The sequence below is a fragment of the Nipponia nippon genome, unplaced genomic scaffold (assembly GCF_047370975.1).
Source record: "Nipponia nippon isolate SJK-2023a ecotype South Korea unplaced genomic scaffold, ASM4737097v1 scaffold_11, whole genome shotgun sequence".
Lineage (NCBI taxonomy): Eukaryota > Metazoa > Chordata > Aves > Pelecaniformes > Threskiornithidae > Nipponia > Nipponia nippon.
Genome location: NW_028262302.1, coordinates 2,529,731 through 2,554,467, shown reverse-complemented (window position 1 = coordinate 2,554,467; position 24,737 = coordinate 2,529,731). Strand labels below are relative to the sequence as shown.

Genomic DNA, 24,737 nt, shown 5'->3' with positions numbered 1-24,737 from the left:
TATCAGAAGCCTGATGAACCCATGTTATACTCATGCTCTGGATGATGTAATTATTACCTTTTTTTTTTCTCCATGAAAATTATATATGATGTGGCAGATAGTATAAATGAAATATATGAAATGACGCAAATATGTCCAGCTACTAAATCATCAGCCTGAAAGTCCTTTGGTTTTTGTCCTCCATGTCCATCTCCATCCACTGAAAATTATAACCTTCCTTAACTAATATTACTTCCTTTAAATGGAAGAGCAGGTAAAAGCCCTTTGCACCATCAATACCGGTAACCCTTCACGGGCAGCTGTGGACTGATAAATAAGATTCTACTTCCCCCTCCTTGCTCCACCCTTAAAGGTGGCTTTCGTTTTTGCCTCATGCTATATACAGTCTATTAGTTTAGTGTAGATTAAGAGTTTAAGTTTCATAATGTGCGGAAAAAACCTGAAGTGCTCAAATCTCATACGCCTCTTTCCAAAATATGTTTCCTCCAAAATGTGAGATCAGTAGCTAAAATAAAATAGGGTAGTTTTCTGGGCTGTCAAAGCCAGGACAATCACAATTCCCAGCTTTTGGTAACTTTGAGTTCTGTTAATGCAGTTTGCTCCCTAATTTAAAATACCTATCAGACAGCAAGGTCATACTCATCTACATAAGTAGCATGAGGGAAAAATAAATAAATAAATAAATATATAAAAATGTCCAATTTACACAAGTCATCGGAAACTCTGTTTAGGACCAACACACACACAGAGCCTCTAAAATAACTGTCCATTTCCTCTATTACCTGACTTTTGTGGCAACTCATGTCTAAAACATTAATTTTGCTGCCCAACTGCTTGTTTGAACATGAAAAGAGAGTGTTTAATATTGAAAACAGTCTATTTTGGCTGAAATGTTGATAGATGCCTACCAGCTCAGAAGTCAGAATAATTCCTATACACATTACAAGATGATAAATAAAATCCTAGTCTCTAACCTGAAGATTTAAAAATTTGGATGTGATACTCTTGAACTTCAGAAACACATGATCCTGCCTTTAAGGTTTAGCCAGAGAATTAAGAGATTGAGTCCTCAAATCAAGGAATAATGCCATGCTCCTCTCAAACGCATCCATATATAAAATACTAAAACAAAGCAACACAATCATTGCTAAATAACTTTAAACAATTCAGCCTACGTCACCCAGAAGACCTACAGCTGTAATAGTTATATCAATAGGCTTGCGGTTAAATAAAAAATAAATAAAGAGGTTTATTTCACCTTCACATGGTGTCTTTCTCATGCAGACCTCAGATTTCCACATTTGTATCCCTTTAAAGGATTTGATATGCAGGGAAAGAAGAAAGGATGATGGTAAAAATTTCAATTTAGAGGTTACTAAAGGCTGCCATATTCGATACTATACAACATATTTACTCCATACCTTTTACTGATGTATTAGGTGGAGGTCCTTCCATTCTCAAGTTCCATGGAGGATCACCTTGATTAGCAAAGTCCCTCATTTTCAGATAGCTAATTGTAAGTCGGATAATGGATGCCTTGTCAAGCTGGCTAGTAATGGCTGCAGGCAGTGGCAACAACTTTGCCAACTCATAGAATTCAAAATTCTCCTTTCCCCGGCGAGAGCGAGCAGCATCTCGGGACTTTTCCTTCCTCAAAGCTTGTAAACTGAAAGAAAATAAACAAAACAGACATTCATCAATATCAGCGTTCTGTCACATTTAACCGATTTGCTTTTTCCCTGCTGGTCTTCTATACAAATTACCACATTTTCAAAATGCTGTTGTGTATGGATGTATAGACTTCAGGATATATTTAACAGTACTCCAGCCTTTGAATGATTACAGCTAATAATAATAATTGAGTTTCAGTGGTAGGCAACACATTAAGTAACTACTCCTAACTCATTTCAGCCACTTTCTTCTTAGCCTGCCCTTCCTCTCTCTGCTGCCAGTTGCAAGAAAGGATTCCCAAGAATGCTGTGTACACGTGGGGTTTATCTGCATGGATGCCATTGTTTCTCCTGACTCATTGTAACCCAATTTTGTCTAAATTTGTGCCAAATTCTGACTCTTGGGAAAAGGAAGTTAAAAGCAGATGACTGAAGTGTGTGCCACCTCTGACAGGGGTTGCAGTGCAGCCAAGACAACCAAACAGGTTGTACAGTAGCTTCTGAGAGGCAAAAGTTTAAGTCTGGCATAGTAACGTAAACCTTCCTGGATTTCATGAAGCTGCTCTTTATGAGTTGTTCAGCTGTCCTTGCTGTGGGAACAGCAACCTTTGTCAGAGGGGCGAGCAAGCAGTTAATAGTTACGTGCTTCACATTGCTGATTGTAATTCACTACTGCATACGTGTCAGACTGACAACTTTTTGGTCAGAAAGGACCTTCTGCTTTACTCTGAGCAGCTGGAAATGCAAACACATTCATTTACTCCTGCTGCATCAATGTATCACTTGCTACCAACCCTATGCAACACCTAAAAGTAATTCAGATTTTACTCCTGGGCTATTTGTTTAATTGGTGTATAACTGCTGAATGCACATTGTGATGACAGCAGGTAACCGCTGGGGTCTTCTCCTGATCTTTCCCCAAAACTCAAAGGAAATTCAAGTTTCATTTGTTTTCAATATATAATAACACAGCTTTGCAAGAGAAAAGGGATTAACTTTTTTTGCTGCATGGTTTGGGGCAGACAAAGAAAGGTACAGTACACTTTCCAAAGGATGAGGAGTCAATGTGTAGGGAATACAAAGAACCAATATTGCCTTTTTTTTTAATGAGAGATTTTTAGCCTTTTTTTTTTTTTTTGAGACAAAGCAGAGTGTTCAACTGAGGATATGATAAGCTTGACCATACCTCTGCCTTGGTGGATAGAGGTGGGGCTGATGCTGGGGTTGGTGGCTGCCAATCACTGCGCAAGGTGAGTAAAAACTGTTCTTGTCTCTCACAAAGACTCTATCTTTCCTTTGCTTCATTTGTTTACTTATTAATTTGACAGTTACAGCCACAATTCCATTAACTAGTCATTCGTTTACAACAGAGCTAGAATTCAACCAGTATATAATAGAACAGCAAATGCTTCTCTCAAGCTTCTACAGCCCTTCCCGAAACCTGGATTTTATCAACAACAACAACAACAAAAAATCATAATAGCCAGATCTACAAAAGCACGCTGGCATATGTAGTAGATCAGTAGAATCTCGGCATGCAGATCTTATAACACAATTCTGGACCTCTATTTACCTATCTTTCTAATTTGGAAATAATTTAAACTACAGAGGTTCTCTTATTTTAATATTCTTAACCACCTGCATTTCCGTGGCGTTCTCTGCCCAAGGTACACCTCAGACTTGAAAGGGCAGATCAGCTGGGCCCTTAAAACACAAATGAAATCCCTCCATCACACTTCCCTGAGAATGCTTAACAAATTATATTCCCTACACAATTCTATACTAATAGCAATTATATTTAAAAAGACAGCCTGGCTAAGAAATAGGAATGTTGAGATAAAGATACAGGAGGAAACGGCACATCCTTACCCACAGGTAAGGATATACCATCCTATTGAATCCCACACTAAAGTACATACTTGTCATTATGAACTTCATATAGACCGCTAGCAGCTAGATTTGCAAGTTATATTCTAGCAGAAAAGTACCTGAAAAATAAGATTTCACAATGCTCGTTGCGGATGCATCTCTGTCCAATTTCAAATTTTAAATATCTACCATCATAGATGTGTAAAACATCTCAAAAGGTGCATTAAATGCAGCTGATAGAAATATTTTATATATATATACAGAAACCTGGAAGCTACAGCCCTGTGAGGTGTGAACAGTCCAATTAATTTCAGTGAAGTAAGATACCCTATACAAGTTAAATACCTACAACAGTAACATAAGAGAGAGGCAAGCAAGTCTCTCTGCCCAATTGCTTGGAAGTGAAAGCTCACTTTCATGGTACAAGGGATGGCCTTTACTACTTGTCATCACACTTTTTTACTCCAGAAGCCAAGTCTGAAGGCCTCAAGTCCCCAAATCAAGTTTGACGGATCCAGAAGAGCCGAGATTCTAGATGTATTCTGAAAGTCTGCACCAAGAGGTTCACACTGTCTTTCCAAAGCACTTAATCATACCCCTATGTAGAGAAGGGGGCTTTACAGAGATCCCTAGTAAAACAAATCAGAAACATTACAGATCCCAGCAACTTTTGAATGGTGATAGAATAGTCCTTAGCAACACCAAAGACTGAATCCACAGTTTACAAGTCCTGTATATGGTTCAGGAGATTGTGAAAATGAATAATATATTGCAATGTAAACTTAAATAATCCATTACTGGATCACTAACAGTTTGCAGTGGAAGCCAGCTGAACTGAAAAGTGAGGCTACCTGTGTAAGTAAACAGCATCCTTGGAGAGCTACATATGCGTATTCAAATTTTTACAATAAAAAAATCCCAAAGTACAAGGGATGGGGAGCTGATATAATAGACGTACAAAAGAAACTCCTGAGAAACAGTGTTATCAATAACATGTTTTTCCTTCCAGCCCTTTGGAGTATTGTCATTTGTGGAAGCTTCACCAAGCGACTCAAGTCAAGGAGTTTGTAACTTGTAGCACTCTCACCTTGGCATCAGTTAAATTTAGAAAAAGTGTCTGTTGAAACGTGCACACAAGTCCTAATTTCTACTCTCAACAGTTCCACTAGGGAAATACACTTGTAGCATTGGACACTGCAGTTTTGCTGATACAATGGATCCTTAATTTGGGAGCAGTGATTTTCTCAGCAGGATACAGGAATTCATTAGATATGACCTAAACATCACTGTTAATCCTCTCTGGCACCTGTGATTCTGATAGGTAACATCAGCTTCATCGTCAGATGCTCTTAACGCAGCAAAGTGCTTGCACTGATAATCTTAAGAGGATGCTAGAAAAGAGGGGTGTGAAGCTCACAACAGAAAGCACTGGTGCCGACATAGGAGCAAAACTCATCTTGGGTCCCGTCATATGACATCGGGATTAGAGGTGGCTCTTGGTAACATAAATGAACTTGCTAGAGTATCAGGCTGCAAAAACTTAGAAATACCCACAGGCTCTTCTGCTAATGAGAAGAATAAAAGTGTGCAAAACTATACCCATGTTTAATAAGTGGCTTTCAAAAACATTCAGAAAGCACCAAGGAAGCAAGCTTCGCACACGTAAGAGCTCTTACATGATAGAGAAGCTCTCCCAACAGACAAGCAAATCTACGGACGCTATCTGCCGTACTGACAAGAAAATAACAGTGGGAAATATACCCAAGGGACATAAATACTGCTCCCTCTCTGCCTTCTATGGAGAATGGGAAGAAGCTCAGAAAATTGGATCAGAGTGCATCACTGTACGATGTCAAAGGATGATGTCATCATACAATGGCGAAACTTCATCTGTTCCCTTAAGAACATACTTCTCAAAGAATTTCCAAATACAGAGTCCACTAAAGAAGACAAAGAGGTTTCCAGCTGCTAGCTCCTGATAATTCTGAGATGCAGTACCATAAAAGCAGGATATTTAATGGCTAGAAAACTAATGCTATTTTAGATAGTAGGTTTCTAAAATATACATTATTTTTCCCTTTTAGGGCCTTTCCAGATGGACTGATATAAAGGGGTCTGGCTTTTACAGATGAAAGGGTACAATAAATACTACCATATAATTTTAAAATGGTGTACACAACATTTCTAAAATAAATTTTCTATTGAAGACACAGCAGATGCAGAAGACATGATAATATGCTGTTGCATAAAAGTTTTATTGGTACTCATAACTCACTTGTGATTTCATTGTGCTTGTGGTCATTCCAAGCTTAACCTGCTTCACAGTTTATTCCACATCATTTTATGTATTTTATATTCATAAGCATTTACATGCATCCATATCTGTGTGCACACCCACAACCTCCACATGTCTGACAGATCATCATCTGTCACTTTAAAGATGGGACAATCAGCCCCTAATTTTTGCAGCATATAATGGCAATCAAACATGTTACAGCATATCAACAGATGCACTGACCTACATTAGCAAGTATTTTTTAGCATATCAATACCTCACTTCTGTGTCTCAGTTTAGGCGGTAAAAATCAGTGAAATAATTTAATTCCGTGAGTTTGCATTTTGAATGAAAACAGGGGAATGGTTGTGGTTACAAATAAATATTTCTATTTGCAATTTCAAAATATAGCTTGGAAGCAGATATACAGCAGACTTGCCCGCTTTTAGAAAAGCAGCTCACATTTACATTTCACCTATGCTGTTCCCTTAAACCTGACGCAAGCGGGACCCCCCAAGCGGGGTTTCTCAGAGATGTCGGTCTCTCCCCGCTCAGCCCCACATAACAGCACCAGTGGGGGTTTATGGTGCCACCACTGTACTCATCATAAATAGAGATTGGATTGGGGGCAATGGCCATAAAACAAGATTTGAGGGACAGACGGGCTGCTGAGCTCCAGATATAATCACTCCAGCCAACAGACAGCTTGTCTGCGGTGTGCAGTTGTAGTTTCTGCTCATTTTCATTAACTACAAGCAGAGAAGTATGGCAAACTCTCACAGAGGATGCACAGTATTTTTGATAGTTCTACTGAAAACTTCCCTGTTTTCAGGAGAAACTTTACAAATGCAGCAGTATACCAGAGTAGAGCACTTTTTCTTGTGGTACTAAACAATATCATACTTGTTAATTCAGCTGTTACCAATGACTAGCGAATTTCTTAAGCCTCTAACAACATATGAATTAGTAGCAGCAAAACCAGACACAGTACAACAATACTACTTAACAGTATCTAAGAGTGTTTATAACAAGCTTTATAGAGAATGAAGCAATATGCATGAGTGTGTGTATATTTGTGTATTAGTCTAGACTTTTAACTTCAAGGATCAAAAGGTCCACTACAAACATTATCCAACTCTCCAAAGGCTGTAGTCAGACGGATGTTATATCCATTTCACAGAAAAGAAATCAGATCTATGGAAAGGATGTGCAACATTAGATCACACAACGAGTCTGTGACAAAAAAAAAAAAATGGAGTGGCGCTAAGTGATCCAACACCATATTACATCAAACCTCTGAAAGAGGCTTCCAGTTACATATGTCCTTCTGTGTACATTGTTTTCCAATATAAAGAATAAAATAGTGCTTACTTGCTATTGAGTTTAGTTGTAGTATTACATGAGGAAATACATTTATGCTGCTCCTGAGTCCACAGGTGTGCGGGTTTTTTTAATTCTATATGAGAAACACTAGAAACATCATCTTATCTTGTTCTTACCTTGCTCTGTGTTAATGATGACGTATTATTGTCATACTTTGGACATTTTTATATTTAGATCAACTTTAGATCCCTCCACCTTTTTTAATAATGTATTTAAATCATGCCTGTATTTATATCAATGCAACGTAGTGCATAAGTATGACAATTTAACTAATATGAATGTTTGTACATTCTGATCTATTACAGGAATAATCTATTACCTGTTCCCTCACTTAGCCACATTCTCAAGGAGAATCTCTTCTGGGGCTTCAAGCTGACCAGTGCAAACAATGAGGTCAGTTTAGCCCATTTATAACAATGGATACATAGAAAAGCTAAGTCTTAACACCTGGGCAATTCACTAAGATAATGTCCAAGTCCACCTATAGGTGGCCACCCATAGGCCATGTTCTGGCCTATAAAAACCTGTTTTCAGTTGACTGATCTCGCAGGACAATTATACTTAATTAGAAGTTCAAAGAATGGAATAGCATCAATATTGAAATATTATTTGGAATATTTATTTATTTTGCTTCTATGTGATTCTTCTTATGCCTGAGGTTTTTTCAAGTGTCAGTTAAGAGTGACATGTTAAAACCAGTGTGCAATCCAGGTGGATACACATCTGAACAGCAGTACGCATTTTCAGATTCCAAAAAAAGATTTAGACTGGAGGAGAGATAGAGGAAGTAAAGCAGAGTAACGGGCACTACATAACTGCACATATTGCAGTTGAAAAGTCCAGTCGAGCAAGTCAAGGAGCACCACTGGCGGCAGCAGGAGCCTAAAGCCTCCTATTGTCAAGGTTTTTTGTTATTGGTCTGTTTTTCTAAATGTTATGCTCTAGAGAGCTCACAAATATGCATGAAACTGGATATTTTTTCAGTATAGTAGACAAGTGAGTATAAAAGAATGAAGCAAGAGAGCTAATGTTCATGTAGATGTGAATGTAAATTAAAAGAAGAAAAAAATCCTCTCCAACTTCCTAAGACTAACTCAATTAGTCCTCAATAACTGACACTGAAAGTGTGTTAATATGTTTACCTCTAATTTCTACACAGTATTTTGCTGTCTTTTGGGATTTCTTTCTTTTGAAACAACTTTTTGACTTGATGTTTTCTCCCTTTCTTTGCTTTTCCTTTTTTTTCTGCTGTCCTATTCATAGACTTCCTTTTCACACAGATTGTTTTTGAACTGAGAGTACAAGAGCTTCAAGACTAATAAAAAACAGTTACGCTGTTTAAAAGAGAAGAGTACTTTTGTGAGGGTAAAACCTCCAAAAAAGAGGAAAGGAGGAGAATCAAAAGCCGCATTAAATTTTACCTTCTTTCTTTTTTAAGTACATCTGAGAAGTCAGACGGCAGAGTTTTATGGATTTTTCTACTTGTTTGCTTAGGAGATCCGAACATTGCTCAGTCTCACTATTTATCAATTAATCCAGCATGCAGCCTCAAAGGAAAAAGGTCGACCTGTATTAAAAATTCATCCATCAAAAATTCATCAAAGACTTCAGCATTTTAACTCGTGAACCTTTGAACACCTGCATACTTGTCAGATCTGTGGTCATAGTTAACTGGAATCTATAGTTACTACAGTATCTACACTTGCTCTGACATGAGCTGCGTGAGGAGACTTTCAGGTGAAAGTGCAGTACATAATCTAGTGAGCCACCCTGCTTCCTCAAACTGTTCTTTTCATCAGACAAGGGATATCTGACATCTGACGAAGTTCAAAGTCAGTCAAATCGGACCCTTTCAATGAACAAACACTTTTCAGGGGCGTTCATTTTTTCCACACCATATATATCACCATTCTTATGGGGCAAAAGTTTGCCAAAAATGTAAATGAAACCATTACCTGACATTACCATCAATGGCATAGTCCACAAATTGAAGCCATTTAATGCTGTCCAAGAAAAATTAATGTTTTCAGAAGACCTTCTTTAATGTGTGAAGAAAGCTGTATAGTATATGCCGGAAGTTAAAGCTGGAACCTTCAAGTTCAAGGTAAAAACTCTGCTGCTTAACTAATGCACTGCTCATAGCTGTCATCATTAATTTATGTTAGCCTCTGTAAACATCAAGAGTATAATAGGCCAATTTCACAACTAAATATAGATGCACATTTTGCCCTTATATAAATGGCAGATTGCTGCTGTAGATCATCACTGCAGCAACACGTCAGTAAAGATGCACTGTTTGATGGTCTGATGCTCACACAATATATAAAACCAGTTGTAATGGTTGTTTGGAAGCAAAGTGTAACATAGCAGCAAAATTTCATTTGTTCCACAAACTCAGGATATATTAAGCTTGGCTGACAAAGACTGTTTGATGTGCTAAATCAGTTTGACCTTCATTTTTGCTTTATATTTCTCATTTAACACATGAAATGACCATTATTTTTTCACTACATAGGAAAATATCACAGAACTGGTTTCTATTAGAAAGCCTCTTTTCCTTGTAGTAGCAAAAATACATTTTGCCAAATATGCTTTAACAATTACTGTAAAAATAACGTGCAACTTATGAAAAAAATAATACCTATATTAACCCAAGCTTTTTATTATATCAGTGAGACCTGAGGTTGCTTTTTAGGGGTTGTTGTTTGACAGAAGAGGTTTCTTTTATTTTATTTTCAATATGTAAATGTGGTTAAAAGAAATACATCTTTTTTTTTTTTTTTTCAGGAAAAGGTTTGCATATGCTTGAACTAATCATTAAATTGAATGTTATATCGCCAATAAGCACCTCTGTTGCAACGTTTAAATAACAGGATTTACTTCCAAAGCGAACCATTAGAACATAATAATAGGAACCTGGTAGGTTTTTAAGGATTACAAACTCACCATCCTACACAATCTTTTAAAACTAAAGTACACTTTGATAGGGCAACAATTAAAGTGAGCTGTGATACACCAGTTCAAACCCAAACTCAACAACTGGAACACTATTGTTTTGATCTTTTTTTCTTCCTACGCTGAACTAAGCAATTGCCAGCCTCATGATAATAGAGAAACTGCAGATTTATCAAGCAATTTTGCAGCACCCAATAAACAGCACTTTACCTTGGAGCAACTTGTACATTTCACACCTTAAATTTCTATTTACCAAATCAGCTAATCACTTCACAATTGAACTTCTCAGAACAAAAAATTATCAATTAAAGTGGTTGAAACTCCTGCAAATTATCATTTAGGAATGAAGTAATTGCTTTCATCAGGCCAGAAAAGCCCGCCAGAACAGAAATGTCACTTCAGATTAGTGTTCTCACTCCTGAAGCTATGGATGACACAGCTGATATAAGACTAAATGCCAAGACCAATCAATTGCTTTTGTGGCTCTGTTCTGAGCTGCTGTAAAAGGGGCCATTTTCTAGGATCTACTCTTCATTATAGTAAATGCTATCTCCTTGGTAACATAATTCCATTTCTCATAAATTCCGTCTGAGAGCATTGTCCTAACAATGGATGTTTGTGGAAAAGAATGCTGTTGGTTTAATGCAAAGAAATTAAGTGTGAACGGCTGTCAAAGTACTATAGTTTGCTTGTTCTTAAACATAAATTGAAGTCTTTACATTAAAAACAGAATACTTTGGCAGAAATGAATGTTCTGGACAAGTGTAATATATTGCATTTGGAAGTGGGGTGTTTCTGATTGAGAGTTTAGACTTTTTTTGTATACCTATGTTCTGTCTATAGTGGGCACACTCGTCCCTAGCAGAGATTTGTCAGTTTAAGAGAGAGTAGATAAACACTCCACTTATTTCACAGCAGTGCAGTTAGGAAATGTGAAACTGCGGAAGAAAACATGGTCTCATTATCATATGACATGCTATTTGTTAGCAGACTCATCTGTGTATAAAAGCCTTCTTTGAACTGAGCCCTTACTGGAAATATCTGTATTTCAATTTGTATTGTTCAGCTTCCTAAAATACGAAGAATCTGAGTTATGGTCTCCAATTAAAAGGATATCTGAGAAGCTAATTTGGTGGAACAGCAGCAATTTCCTGCACTGCTCTCCTCATGACTGAAGTTTAGAAACAAATTCAAGATTACAGATTTTCATTCAAAACAGGATGAAAAGTATTCCTCCCTCAATGAGCATAAGCAATTCCAATTAACAATAACAAGAGTTATGTGACAGGAGAATATATTACCGAATATGTAAAGAAGTAATTTATTCAGCATTAAGATGAAAAGTGCAATTTTACTATAGTATTTCTATGGGTAACCAAAGAAATAGCACAGGTACGCTGCTGCCAGATTGCGACTATAGCCCTGAATGCTCACAATCTCACAAATATATGGAAAACCGCACCCATTCTGTGACGTGGGGAAAACAAGAGGACAAAAGAGACAGAAAGTCATTGCATGCCACATCTACCTACTTGAAGTAAATGTAGTACTTAAAATTGCAAAGCCAAATAGCTTTCGTCCACATTCTCCAAATACGCTATCTCATATACCATATTAAATATGCTATATAGCACATCACAGATTAAATATGAGCTTTACACTTTGGGCTAAGTAGCAGTTACTACATAAATAAATCACTCTGAAATGAACAAACAGAATCCAAATTTCTGATTATGCTCCTTTTGTGTGTACTGTCACAGGAACACTGTTCCTGTTAGGAAGGAACATTTCAGATTAGGGGTTTTTGATCTGGTTCTGAATTAATATTTTAAAAATTGAGTAAACAGCTGCTGTTTTCCTCACCTATGTCAGAGCTATTGCAGAGATTTTTGCTGGAACATTTCTATCAGCTACAGCCATTATTTTCCGTAACATTATTTTACCAGTGGTGGCTCTGCCATAAACAGCTGTGCAGGTAAAAAAAAAAAAAATTTTTTTTTTTTTTTTAATAAAAGCTGTGTATGTGCTAGGTAGTTTTATCTATACCATGAAGTCTTACTAGTGCCGAAAGGCCTAAGAGCACAATGTTGCATTCAGACATCCCATGTTTACTCTCTACAGATGACCTAAATGGGGATTTTGTTAGAGTTGGCTGTGCTCTCTGTAACTATCCACTCCAATTTAGTTTCCAAAGCCAGGAAAAAAACGCAAAAATTCCAACCTCACTCTTTCACTGCCGCCACATAAATAATCTCTTGGTGGTGTGTTCTCAATTACTGTAATACCAAGACCCGTTCTGAAGAAAATATCATGCTTTATCTCCGTAGCCACTCTCACAATTATCATCCTCATCATCTCATAATTCTCTCCTTCCCATCTAAAAGTTATGCTTACACTGATGGGTCTATGCTGAACACATGCAAGTTGTAGTTTCAAACCCTACCAATGGGACACTTGACAAGATGTTTTGTGAAAAAGTGTTGGAGGGATACAGGATACACTGGCACTGCAATCCAAAGGAGCTACTGCAGTTTACAGAGACATAATTGGGCTATCTTAAAACTGACAACAATATCACTTCAACAGGACAGACAATGAGCTACATGACCAATGTCAGCCCTGGGCCCTGCACGTTTTTTGCTGCCAGTGATAAAACCTGTACTGATAGAGGTCACTCTGTCATTGATACTCAAGCTACCTAGTTTAAAAATACCTCCAGCACATCTAAAAAAAAACAACCAACCAAAACCCAAAAAAAAACATATGTGACAATCAGTCTGGGTGGCGGTGTAGATACATCTGTTGAACGCTCAAAACCTAGCAGTGCATGCAAAATTTTCTTTTGCAGTCTTAGGAAGACCCTGCTGCCTGTGCTCATCTCCAGAAGCTCACCGATGGATTTATTAAAGCTCATTTTTCCAGAAGCACAAGCTCCACTCTCCAAGGCGCAGCATTAGCTGTTGAACCATTGCCTCGTGAATGAGCTGCAAGGCCTTTCACTTTTAGCCCCCTGGCTTGAACCTTGAGCAGTTCACTGTAAATTAATTTAAAGTAGAGCACAAGACAGTAAGATTTTCACAAGCAGGTGTCTCTTTCATGTGTACCATCAGTGACATAACTTTTATTACTGCTTACGTATTCTAGGACAGGCTACAATCTCCACTGACTTCCCTTGCAGAGGGGTCTACACTTACTTTCTACTTAACCCTCTGGGACATGTGGCAACTCTGTAACTGTCATACAAACACTGGTGAAGGGAAGAAGAAGTTGGGGGAAAAAAAGTCTGGCCAGAAAACAGTAATTCATCAAACAGAAACAAATGTGGAATTTTTAGGCCACCTGTTTTTTCAAGTCTAAAGTAACGGCTTAGATACCACTGGTAGTGTTATAGCAGGGTCTGAAGTTCTAAGAAACAAAACCAGACAAATGCATAGGTTTGGACACAGAATGATGACTTAACAAAAAAAAAAAAACAACCAACAACCAAAAAAAAAACCCACCAAAAACCCAAACAATACACAAAACCCCATCATTCTTCCATAAATCAGTATTAACATGTATTTTCCAAGAGTGGCTTTCTACCTCCTACCTGTTTCTTGGGGGAATTAGGCTATACTTACATGTGCTTACTTCCTAAGGAACATGAAAGACCTGCCAAATACTGCAGAATCCTACAATTAGTTTAGCAAGAGGGAAACCTTCCCCAAACTTTAAGCAGAATGCCAAGGCAACCATATGTATGTGTTTCCACTGGCACACAACTAGCATCATAGTTTACAGGTTAGTAAAAAAAACCTCATGAAGCAACATGTTACTGTGCACCATGCTCCACAAGTCTCTCCTCAGCTCTAATTACAAACTTTCAGTTTTTATTAGTCATAAAAAGATAGTTTAAAAACAAAGTGCATCTCACAGATTCAAACTAAATAATGCTCATGCCCTTAAAATAACCGCTTCAAATGGTATGAAATACATTAGCGAGCCCCAGAAACCTATGAAATCCACAAAAAATTCATATTGTCCCCTTTCTTCAATTCCACCTTCCATTCCATTTCTAGTAAATGAATAAATAAAAGAAAACTTACATAAGGGTTACAGTGCTTAGTCTCCAAAGCAATCAATTTTACATTTAACATTTTATTAAAAAAACCCACTGCCTGCATCATCATGTTTCAGTGCATTATAGTTGCACTGGGTAAGTCTAACGCGTTAATGGAAATTCTTTCTACTTTCAGTCTGTTAAAACCTTCTTTAAGAAATAACTTTTCAGTTGAATTTTTTCATGCTGGTTCTCAGCTGGTCCCTAAAATGACATTTTATATGCAGATAGATAAAAATTCATTGAACCATTTTTTAGTTATATGACTCTGTGGATTTTAGGTGCCTAACACAAAGACTTACAGGTCATACAAGAAAGACATGATATTGTTATGTTTTCAGCAGTTTTGATACAGTGAGATAAAAATGAAACCCACATCGACTGAGGTTCCTCCTTGTTCCATTTACAGATATCAATACTGGCCACAGGCATTATTGGGCTCATGTGTTTCCTGACGTGCCAAGAAGAGTCTGCTGTCAGAGGTTATGCACTCAACCCAGACCATGAACCGCCTCACACCGTGGTAATTGCTGTGCTGGAGGTATGTCCCTACGTATTTTAGTTTTCAGGCACTTGTAGCAGACTCAAGGTCTAATTTCTAAATAAGGTTTTCAGATATGGTATAGCCAAACCCAATTCTCCTCAGAAACCAGTTTAATTAGTCAGAGTAGACCTGATGCTACAAGCATTTTATGACCAAAGTAGTGATATGCCAAAACCTTTCCTTAAAACACACGCATCATCAATTACAATCCTAAAACTGTAAAAAGCAACTCTTAACCAAAAGCCTCAAAGCTTTAACAGCTGAGACATAAATCTCATGTCCTAAGTAATGTTTAACTTCTTCAGTAATATTCAACTACAAGCAAGAGTAGCAATGTCCTAAATTCATCAGACTGCATGTATCAAAGGCATTAAAATTATCAGTGCTCTAAAATACTGCCCAGTGGCTGCCCAGGCTACACCTCCACCAAGGAGTAAAGCTCCTTGCAAAAACACTTCGTCAGAAAGGGCCAACCAGCCACAGAGCTCAAATGTGAGTGACAGCAAACCACAAAAAAAAGCGAGATCCAGAGGTAAGGTCCCCTTCTGAAAAGCTCCTTGCCTCGAGTGGCCTCTTAATTACTCAGCAGGTAAAGCACCTCCCTGCAAAGTCTCATAAGTCTAGATCAGAGAGGAATATTATGATTATCTAGGAACTTCGTCATGAGGCAGGCAATATAAAACTACCCAGTAATTCCTGTTTCTTTTGCAAAAGTATCAATCCTAATCTGGAAACTCCAAGAAGTAAAGAATTTCTATTGCTAAGCAGCTGCAATGTTTAAATTAGCCTCACCATTAACATTTTGTGTTTTATTTCCAGTTTCAACTTTGCTGAATTCAGCTTTCAGTCACTGAATCTTACGATTCCTTTGTCCACTAAACAAAAGAAACTCCAAATATCTGCTATCTTCTTCCTGTCTGGGTAATTACAGGCCATGATCAAGTCATCCTTTTAACCTTCCCTTTGACAAGATACTCAATTGACTAAACAAACTCAGTCATTTTATGTTTTCCACTCTTCATTTTAGCAGTCTCTTTTTTTCAACATATAAAAACTAAAAAATTTCAACACTGAACCCAGTAGCAATCATCAGTAGGTAACACCATTTTCTATGTTCAACATTTTAATTGATATATTTAAAGATTATTTTAGTCCATATCTGAAACAGCATCATATAGGGCTATGGTGCTCTGCTATTCATGTCTTTCAATTTGGGGTTCACAGAAGAGTGAGTCACTGAGATATAACTATGAACTACAATGGCAGTAATGCGTTTCTCCCTGTATGTTATTCCTGGCCAGCGATGGTATTTATATGTTTCAGAAATGGAAACAGATCTGATAAGTTCCATAGGCTATAGAGCATGTAAAATGAGAGAAAAACATTAATTCATTAATGCCAGAAACCAACATATTTTCTGCCAGGCATGTAGAATTATCTCAGTCAAATCTGGACTGATTCTCTGCAATCATGTCTTCATTTTACTTCTGAGGGGTAAAGTAATCACTTGGTCTGAAGACAACCAGGCAAGAGTTTCTTTTATAACACCTCAGAATTTTTGGTGTAAAATGGTAGAATTCAGTTAAAATGGCAGAAATCAGAAACAAGCAGAGACTTTCTGTGAAAGTTTCTTAATTTCCCTCAGTACGAAATATGCATTTTTTGCTCATCCAGATTTAATTTTTTTGTTTTCCGAATGAACTGAAATTCCTCAGAGAAAGGCTCCCATGTTTCCCAGCACGGACCACTTGGATTGACCAGACCGTTGCCTGTTCGGTACAGTTCCATCAATCACAATAATAATAAATAAAGAATAATAATAAATAAAGAAATAAAAATTAAGAAAACTTTATTCCCTACTTATTCAGCCACAGCATGATGCTTTAAAATTATTCCATTTTTAAACTCATCTGACTTGGACCAGCATTTCTTCTCCTAACCTTTTGGCCATCTTCCCTAGTGCTCTGACTGCTACAGCAGTACGAGGCTGACCTGTGAAGGTGAACAGGGATGGAGAGTATTTAAGAGCACCAGTGTGGATCACTGAGGGCAAACAGCAAATTTGTCACAGATGGGCTGGTAGCAGAATATTATTATTCCTCAAAGTCTGCTGAAAACCTTTCAGATTGCTGTTAGGCATCAAACCAGTGCTGTTACTCAACATGCACAGTACACCCAGGCCTCAAAAACATCGGTAGTGGCGTTGTTCATGTTCTCCATTTCAAGTCATTGCCCAAGTATTGGATTTTTAGTATACCCAGACACATACACCACAGTGAGCCTCTGTCATAAAATATTCCTATGGCCATGGTTTTAATAATGAATTCTTGAGATAATCCCCAAAAGCCATTATTCACACAGATGTTCAAAACATATAGAACAATTAAGGAGGGATTTTCAAAACCACACAGTGCTGGCATAATCCTGCTCCTAGTGAAAAGATGCCCTAGAAGTTGTGTTTGAAAACGCCACCTTACTCTATTTAAAACCTGTCATCACTGGGAAAACCTCAGTCAGGTAAATCAGAAATACTTTGGAGTCAAGAGGAAATAAAACTAATATACACCCATAAACACTGCATGTTAATCTTGGAACTTACCTATTGATAGATCTACAAGCTCATCAGAAGGGAAAAGAGAGGCAAGGACTGCTAGTAATAGCTACTGAGTGACGCTTAAAACCAGCAATTGTATTAGGTTTGTGGGTGGGGCTTTAGCTACAGAAAAGAAAGAGGAAAAGAAGGAACCATCACAAAGAGCTATTATACCTGACAGGCTCTACAGAAGACAGATGAAATGTGAACTTCAGTATTCAAAATAGAAAGGATACAATCATATGTCTGGTTAACTTACAGGAAATAGTTCCAGAGACAATTTTATACTAACTACAGTGATTTGAGCAATTTTTAAAAATAATACCAGCCAATTTCTCTCCATTATACTCTGCTGGCAGAAAATAAAACATTTTTCTTTGAAATGATTGCCTCTGTTTTGTTAAATCATGCAGGCTGTCAACATGTGGTCACCAGTTTTACATGATCTTTCTGCCTCTCTGGAAAAGAATGAATTTGCAGCCTGATCCCTGATATAAATACGTAATCTGGCATCAGTTAAAGTTGTTGCTATTACTACAAAAGAGAGAGGTAAGCAACTGTAATATTGTAATATGAAAAAACATCTTAGTCAAAATGATACATTTTGAATTCAAATATGACAGGGATTTTGTTTTTCTTAAATGCTAGTCCTGGAAACACCTGCCATTGAAGAATTAAGAGCAGGAAAAAAAAATACAAGCAGAGTCTAATTCTGTCACCAGATGTGCCTGCCCAACTCCATTGATTTCAAAGGACAACATGGACCCTTAGTGTTAAGTGTTTTCATAAGAGTAAATATTTGAAATACAAAATGAGAAAAAATTGTGGAATCCTTCTTTTGGTGCACAGTTGTTTCAGCAAGCTCACAGCAGCTGAACAAATTAAATCTCCAACCTTTTGCAGTCAAGTGGGAATCATGTACTAATAATCCTATAACTTTGACTGGGATACGTGCTCATCTCAACAACGTGACTAAATGTCTGGCAAAAGGGAATGGAGAACAAAACTCCAGAAAGATAAAACAGATTAAATTTTACTTTAATAAACTTATGTTGAATTAGCCTTTATGAGACACTTTGTTTTTACTCAGAGAATTTGTCTACTTAGTACCCTTTAAACACCAGGGTTTTCAGGTTTGCTGTCTTTTCTAAACTCCTTTGTATACTGGGTGTAGCGTACCTCACATATCTTTTCATCTCTGCTTAGGGATGAAGAGATACACAGGGTCAATCTTTATAATTAAATCATGACTGTTGATAACAGCAGTTGCTGTGATTTCAGCTTATATAGCTATTATTTGTATTCTTAGGAATGCCTACTTCAAAAACACACGATGGGAAAAATCGTGCTTTTAAGAGCAAGGGAGAAAAAGCAGCTGAAGTGTTCCCCATAATGCAGAAGGAGTCAATGTATCTGTGTGATGCCTAATGCCTTCCAGGCACTTGAGGACTTCACTGAGCAACAGGGTTTACTATAGCTTTAATAAGGTGCAAATGCTACTTCCCACACCGCTAGCCTGCTGACAGATACTAGTGACATGACAAAATGGGATCTTGACTATTGTGCTCATATGACCTGTGGCAGGGGCTACTGAAGATACACCCACGTGTACCGATCCTCCAGTTTGTGGCTGTCTCCTGGAGAGAAATCAGAGAACAGGAGTCTCATAATTGCCTCCAGCATCCCTGAGAAGTGACAGCCACAAACAGACCAAAGCCGGTGCTAGAATTCCGGCTGAGTAGAAGAAACATTTTCTACCAAGTAGTTCTTAACTGAAATGACAAAAACACTAAACAGCTTTAGAGTCTTCTATTAATGGCCAGTATAAAAGAAGGTATTAGCCTGATAGGCAAGAAGAATAAACATTAGGAGGAGATTTGGACAGTAAAAAAAGTAATGACTGTACGACAATAACAGAACAAGTTAAATCAGGGTAGAAGTTTGATTTTCAGGTTACTTCAAGATTTGTTCAGACCTACAGCCTTCAAAAGCCAAGAATTCTTGTGCCAATTTTAAAAGTCTTATTTAAAATATTTTATGAGTTCAGTTTACATTAAAATCTCAAATAAAATAGCATGGATGCTTTGTGTGGCCATCTGCTACTCTCATCAAGTGTCTGTAGTGACGAAAATGAGGATTCTAGTAGTTTTACTGTGGAGATAATTGAAGCCTTTCTAAGAATAATTTCTATTCAGTTCTTTAGAGCCAAATTTTGCCCTTGGATCTGCACTCTATCTTGTAATATTGGAACATGGTTCTTGTTTGAGCAGTTAATATCAGCCTCTGAGTATAAAACATGAGCTACTAGTATCCTTTCATCCATTTGCAAAGATGATATAATCTGTATTACATATTTTGGCAGATGCTTTTGGGGCACGCTGAGCATGCTTATATATTTAAATTATACAAATAATGCCAGTTTCAGAGGCTGATTGTCAGTGATCCAAGTTTCTAATTTCAGTCCCACCACTAATTTCTAGTATAATCAAGAGCAAAACACTGACTTGACCCACAGACTCGCAATATCAGCCTGCTAGGAACACTGTTCTGAGATTTAGCTTTTGTAATACGTTTTCAAATCCTCACAGATCCCAAACCTGCAAAGTTTATTCATAAAAGTAATCCATTAATTTCAGTAAGATTATACAGGGATCTCTTGAATAAATCAGAATTTATGATTCAGGCCCACAAGCAAGTTCAGCCTGTGGGTTGGGTCACACTGAGCTCTGGTGTACCTGAACTGCAGTCCTGAAAACTTATCTATAAAGAAAGTGTGTACTTGATGTTGAATTGAAGATGTAATCCCTGCACCACATACTTTTAAAACCTAAGTACTTGAATCAGTCTCATTGCTATGGGATGCTGCCTCCCACTGCTTTTACTACAGCTGCTGGAGCAAAGCTCATATGAGCTGGGAATGTTCCAAAAAGCTGCTTTCCTTCCTTTGCCATGACTGCTTATCAGCTTTCTAACTAGCTCCGTATCACAGCATATCATACCATATCATGACACAGAAAACAGTTGCTGTTCAGTTTCTCTCATTAATTCTGAGGAAATCTGAGCTGACCTGGTCTTAGGGAGCATTTCCTCAAGGATGTTCTCCTTCCCCTAACATAGATAAAATAGCCAAAGAAAAGAGAAGGGGGGGGGGGGGGGGCGGGGAGGAAACAAGGAAAATCTGAGAAAAGAAAGTGCATTCAGCTTTCCTATTGGTGACTGAAAGACAGATGATGGGTTAGCCCTGGTACCCACATCACCACAGGTCAACTGAGAATTGCTGGTGCATAGTGAGCTCCCATCAGTCTCAGATTCCAGGGCACACACATACACATACATTAGGGACGAGGTGTAGAAGCTAGCTCTACCTATATTAGCTACTGAATTCTCCATACAACACTCGGGCGGGGTGGAGGGGTGGATATATATTTTTTTTTTTTCTCCCAAAAAAGAACAAAAGCAAAAAGAACTCTGCAAAGCAAACAGAACAGATGTAGGAATCTGTTTCAAAGCACAGACTGCATCCCCTTGACTTCTCTGAAATATGTTTAGCCCTTCACTTGAAACAGCTGGACACCAGTGAATATAGATATCATTTAATACACTACTGAAAATATGTTATATTTGGGAGCTGTGTACACAAATAAATAACAAGATCCTAGCTACACAAACACATTAAACTGGCACAGACTAGCATTACAGCTGAAAGAAATCACTTCTCTCTCAACACTGCTACCGTATTCCCACTTTGCACCATCACCTGTCTTGGGAATAGGTAAGGTTAAAATTACTAAGTGATTTTGACTGGGTTAGTTTACAGGTTCCTTAATCCAGTTTACCACATGGATATATAAATGCCTATATAAGCGGGGATGGCACAGAGTGAGTGAGAACACATCTCCAAGCACTACCAGCTTAACATATTCATGAAGGAAAGGTGACGACAGGAGCAAGACTACATACTCAGCTGAAGCTGTCAGAACAATAAGGGTTGCCAGAATGAAACTGCCCACTTGGAATCTGGCCAAAATTACCATTCCTTTAGAAATGCTTAGTTGGAAGTATGAAAAGTGCTAAACATTAATAAACGCAGCCAGTCAATATCTTAAATTCTCCCTCAGCTCCATCAGTAACCTAAGGCCGTGCTGGGGCAGTGGTTTTGGATTTTGGTGGAACTCAACTGTATACTGAAATCACAGACACAGAAGAAAATAGATTTCAATATAATTGACAGCATATGTTTCTATATCTCTATTCAGTAGCTGATAGAAATAAATAATACATAGCGTGCCAGTGATAACCACGGCAAATACAACATCAGCCAACTTCCCGAATTGCATTCTAATGGGATCTTAGAACAGATCTATGCCAGGTTCCTCACGGCCTCCGTTCACTTGATTTCTTTCCCTTCATAGTGGTTTGTAACAAATACAGCAAAATTCACTTATTAATTACTTCTACTTTCCAGGTTCAGAAACAGTTTGTTGTGCTGAAAGCTTTTTTCATACCATGCTAGTCTAACTTTTCTCACTTGAATCCTTTGCTTCTCTTTCCTAAAATATGCAGCAAAGTCTTTGAATTAAACTAAAGTTTGACTGATGCCAAATCCTGGTTAAAAACAGCTAGATGTTACCTGCAATAACATTTTCATATGAGGCTGTTCAGATGTGTAGCCAACTGGGACCTGTCTGGCCTTATGAACTGTTTACATATCCTTAAGCTGTCAGAGGTCCTGAGAGTAAAGCCAGCTTTTTATCATATTTTGTGACTCCGTGACCTCCTGGGAGAACTGTGGAGCCTTAAATTAATAAAAGCATTATTTTAATCCATGCATTCAAGTACATTTTTCATTTTGTGCTCGAATATAATAAAGTCCATTTTAATATTTAACAGTATTTTATAGTCAGTGCTGTTTAACTATTTTATAATAGCAGGTCCAGTTATGATCTCTTAAACCTCTTCACAATTTAGTAACCCACTAACTTCAAACATGCTATTCTTGGTTCTGTCAGAATTATGTCAGAATCCACCTCCATGCAATTTAAGTACAACTTAACCACAAACGATGATAGCTCAACCTCAACTCCCCTGTGCAGAGCCCATCCCACTCTCAGAGGCGAGCACGGCGTGTTCTGCTCTCGCTCATACCAGGTGACTATAGCCATTAGATGCCAAAAACCCAGCTGGGGATTATCACAACATCTGGTTCCCTGCAATACTCAGTTTCTCCTAAATGTGCACACCTTCAAGTGAAGCATATCCAGAAATACACACAGATTTTTTTCTTAAAGCATGGAACTCCACAATCAAGAATATCTCAAAAGCTTATTTTGCAAGAAAATATACAAATGAAAGTCCCAAAACACAGGGATTGTTCTGGACCCCTTTCCCTTCTCTACTCAACCTTTTACTGAAATCAGAAATTTTCTTTTCATGTCTCAAATTACATCTAACTAAAGGTAGCTTACCAGAGAACAATGTCAGCTTCATCAAATCTTTGTACTGCCTCTTTTTTCTTTTTCTTTTTTTTGGGAGTGGTGGTGTCTTTTGGTGACAAACAAAAGCAAAGATCTTATTTTAATCACCCCAGCCCAGATATTGAAGGCGCAAGCAGAAAAAGTCACAGCTCTTAGGACTGCTGCTTTGAAGACAGGTGTAATTCACCTCTATTATTTGGCCCTCTAACTACATACATAAAACCCCTCCCTCTATCAGAGTTACGTATCAGGCTGTTGGCAAGCGCCTCTTCCATATGTTTAACAGCCCTCACATGTAATACGAGAATCCCTTTCTGTGGATCACCAAGTACTCCAACTCTCAGGAGATATAAGTTCACTCAGCAGACAAGTAATATTCTTCACTAAATCCTCCTTTCAGTGCCTTTTACTCCCTTTCCCTCAAAACAAATGCATTCTGTGCAAGATGTATTCCTCATTACACATGTTCATTGTCAGGGTAGCTGGCTGCGGTCAGAGTGCCTTTCCAAGAGCACTGGCTAACTCTCTTGGCCAATTTCAGCTCCCTGGAATGGATCCCATCCTTTCCCTTTGACTCCCCCTCTTCTGTGAGCTCTGCTGTGACCTGCATCTTCATTCTAGGTAGGGAGGTGCATTGCTCCCAGAGATACTGTGTTCAATGACAGCATCAACATTTTGTGCAGTGCTACACACACTTGATCATATACACAGATGTGGCTTTGCTCCCCCCTATTTTCGGTTCCTGTAAAGCTTGAGTTACATGCATTTGGGTGCTTTTTGCAGATATGCTGTGCTTTTCTGCTCTCAAATTCCCACCTGGGCTTTGGATAATTAGGGGGGATATCTGGCCTTTTGACTCTAAGATCTTCAGACAGGGTAAACGGGGAGCAATCTCATGGGAAGGGCTTGACTACCTTTGGCAGCAAAGGGTGGAGATTAAGGTCAGTCGGGAGGGGAGGTAAATTGGGAGATCTCAGAAAAGACACACCTCTCCCCTTCATCAAGGGCTTGTCTCCCCTTTTTGCCCTCCATGCCTTCGCTCCATTGGATTGCTGCCCAGCTTGAGCAGCCTGGCGTGCTCCAGCCCTTCATGCTCAGGGACAGCAGGGAGGGAAGCTCAGAGGTAACAGCAAGAAAAGAGAACAATGGAAGCAAGTCAGCTGAGAGCTTATAGGGGTGTGTGTGTGTGTATATATATATATATATATATATATATATGAGGACAAAGCAACATGGGTGATACCATGGTAAGCATCTGCTGCAGGCCACCTGATCAAGAAAAGGAAGTAGATGAAGCTTGCTTTATAGAGTTGGAGGAAGCTTCACAATTGCAGCCCTGGTATTCCTCAATAAGGCTATAGAGTAAATCCTTCCCAAAGCCACTTCCAAGCACCTGAAAGACTAGAGGTGACTGGGAACAGCAAGCATGAATTAGCAAGGGCAAGTAACACCTGACCAACTCAACTGCCTTTTACAAGATAATTGTTTAAGATGGGTACAGGGAGGGCAGTGATATTGTTTACCTTAACTTTACAAACATCTTCAACACAGTCTCCCAATAGGTCCTTCTAGCCAAACTAGTGAGATATAGACTGGATAAGCACACAATAAGGTGGGTGGAAAACTGACTGAACCATCAGACTCAAAAGGCTGTGATCAGTGGTACAAAGTCCAGCTGACAACTGATTTACTACTGCTGTCCTTCAGAGATAAATATTGGAGCCAATACTAATTAATGTCTTCTTTAATGACCTGGATTATAAAATGAAGTGTGTCCTCAGCAAGTTCCTAAACAATACCAAATTGGGGGAGCACCAACAGAGGTATCTCCCATGTCCTTCCCACCCTCTTACATGTTTGACAGATGAACTGATT

At 38.2% G+C, this 24,737-nt stretch overlaps 1 protein-coding gene across 5 annotated transcripts in view; it reads right to left on the bottom strand.

The window, feature by feature from the left end:
- NPAS3 (neuronal PAS domain protein 3) overlaps positions 1-24,737 on the bottom strand; it is a 626,508-nt gene that overhangs the window by 434,251 nt on the left and 167,520 nt on the right. For 3 of the 5 annotated variants that reach the window (XM_087747150.1, XM_087747151.1, XM_087747152.1), the window contains one exon: positions 1,422-1,666. In XM_087747150.1, the coding sequence (XP_087603276.1) occupies positions 1,422-1,666 (245 nt within the window). Of the gene's footprint in view, positions 1-1,258; positions 1,310-1,421; positions 1,667-24,737 lie in introns of all 5 variants that reach the window. The other 2 variants (XM_087747153.1, XM_087747154.1) reach the window with 1 other exon arrangement.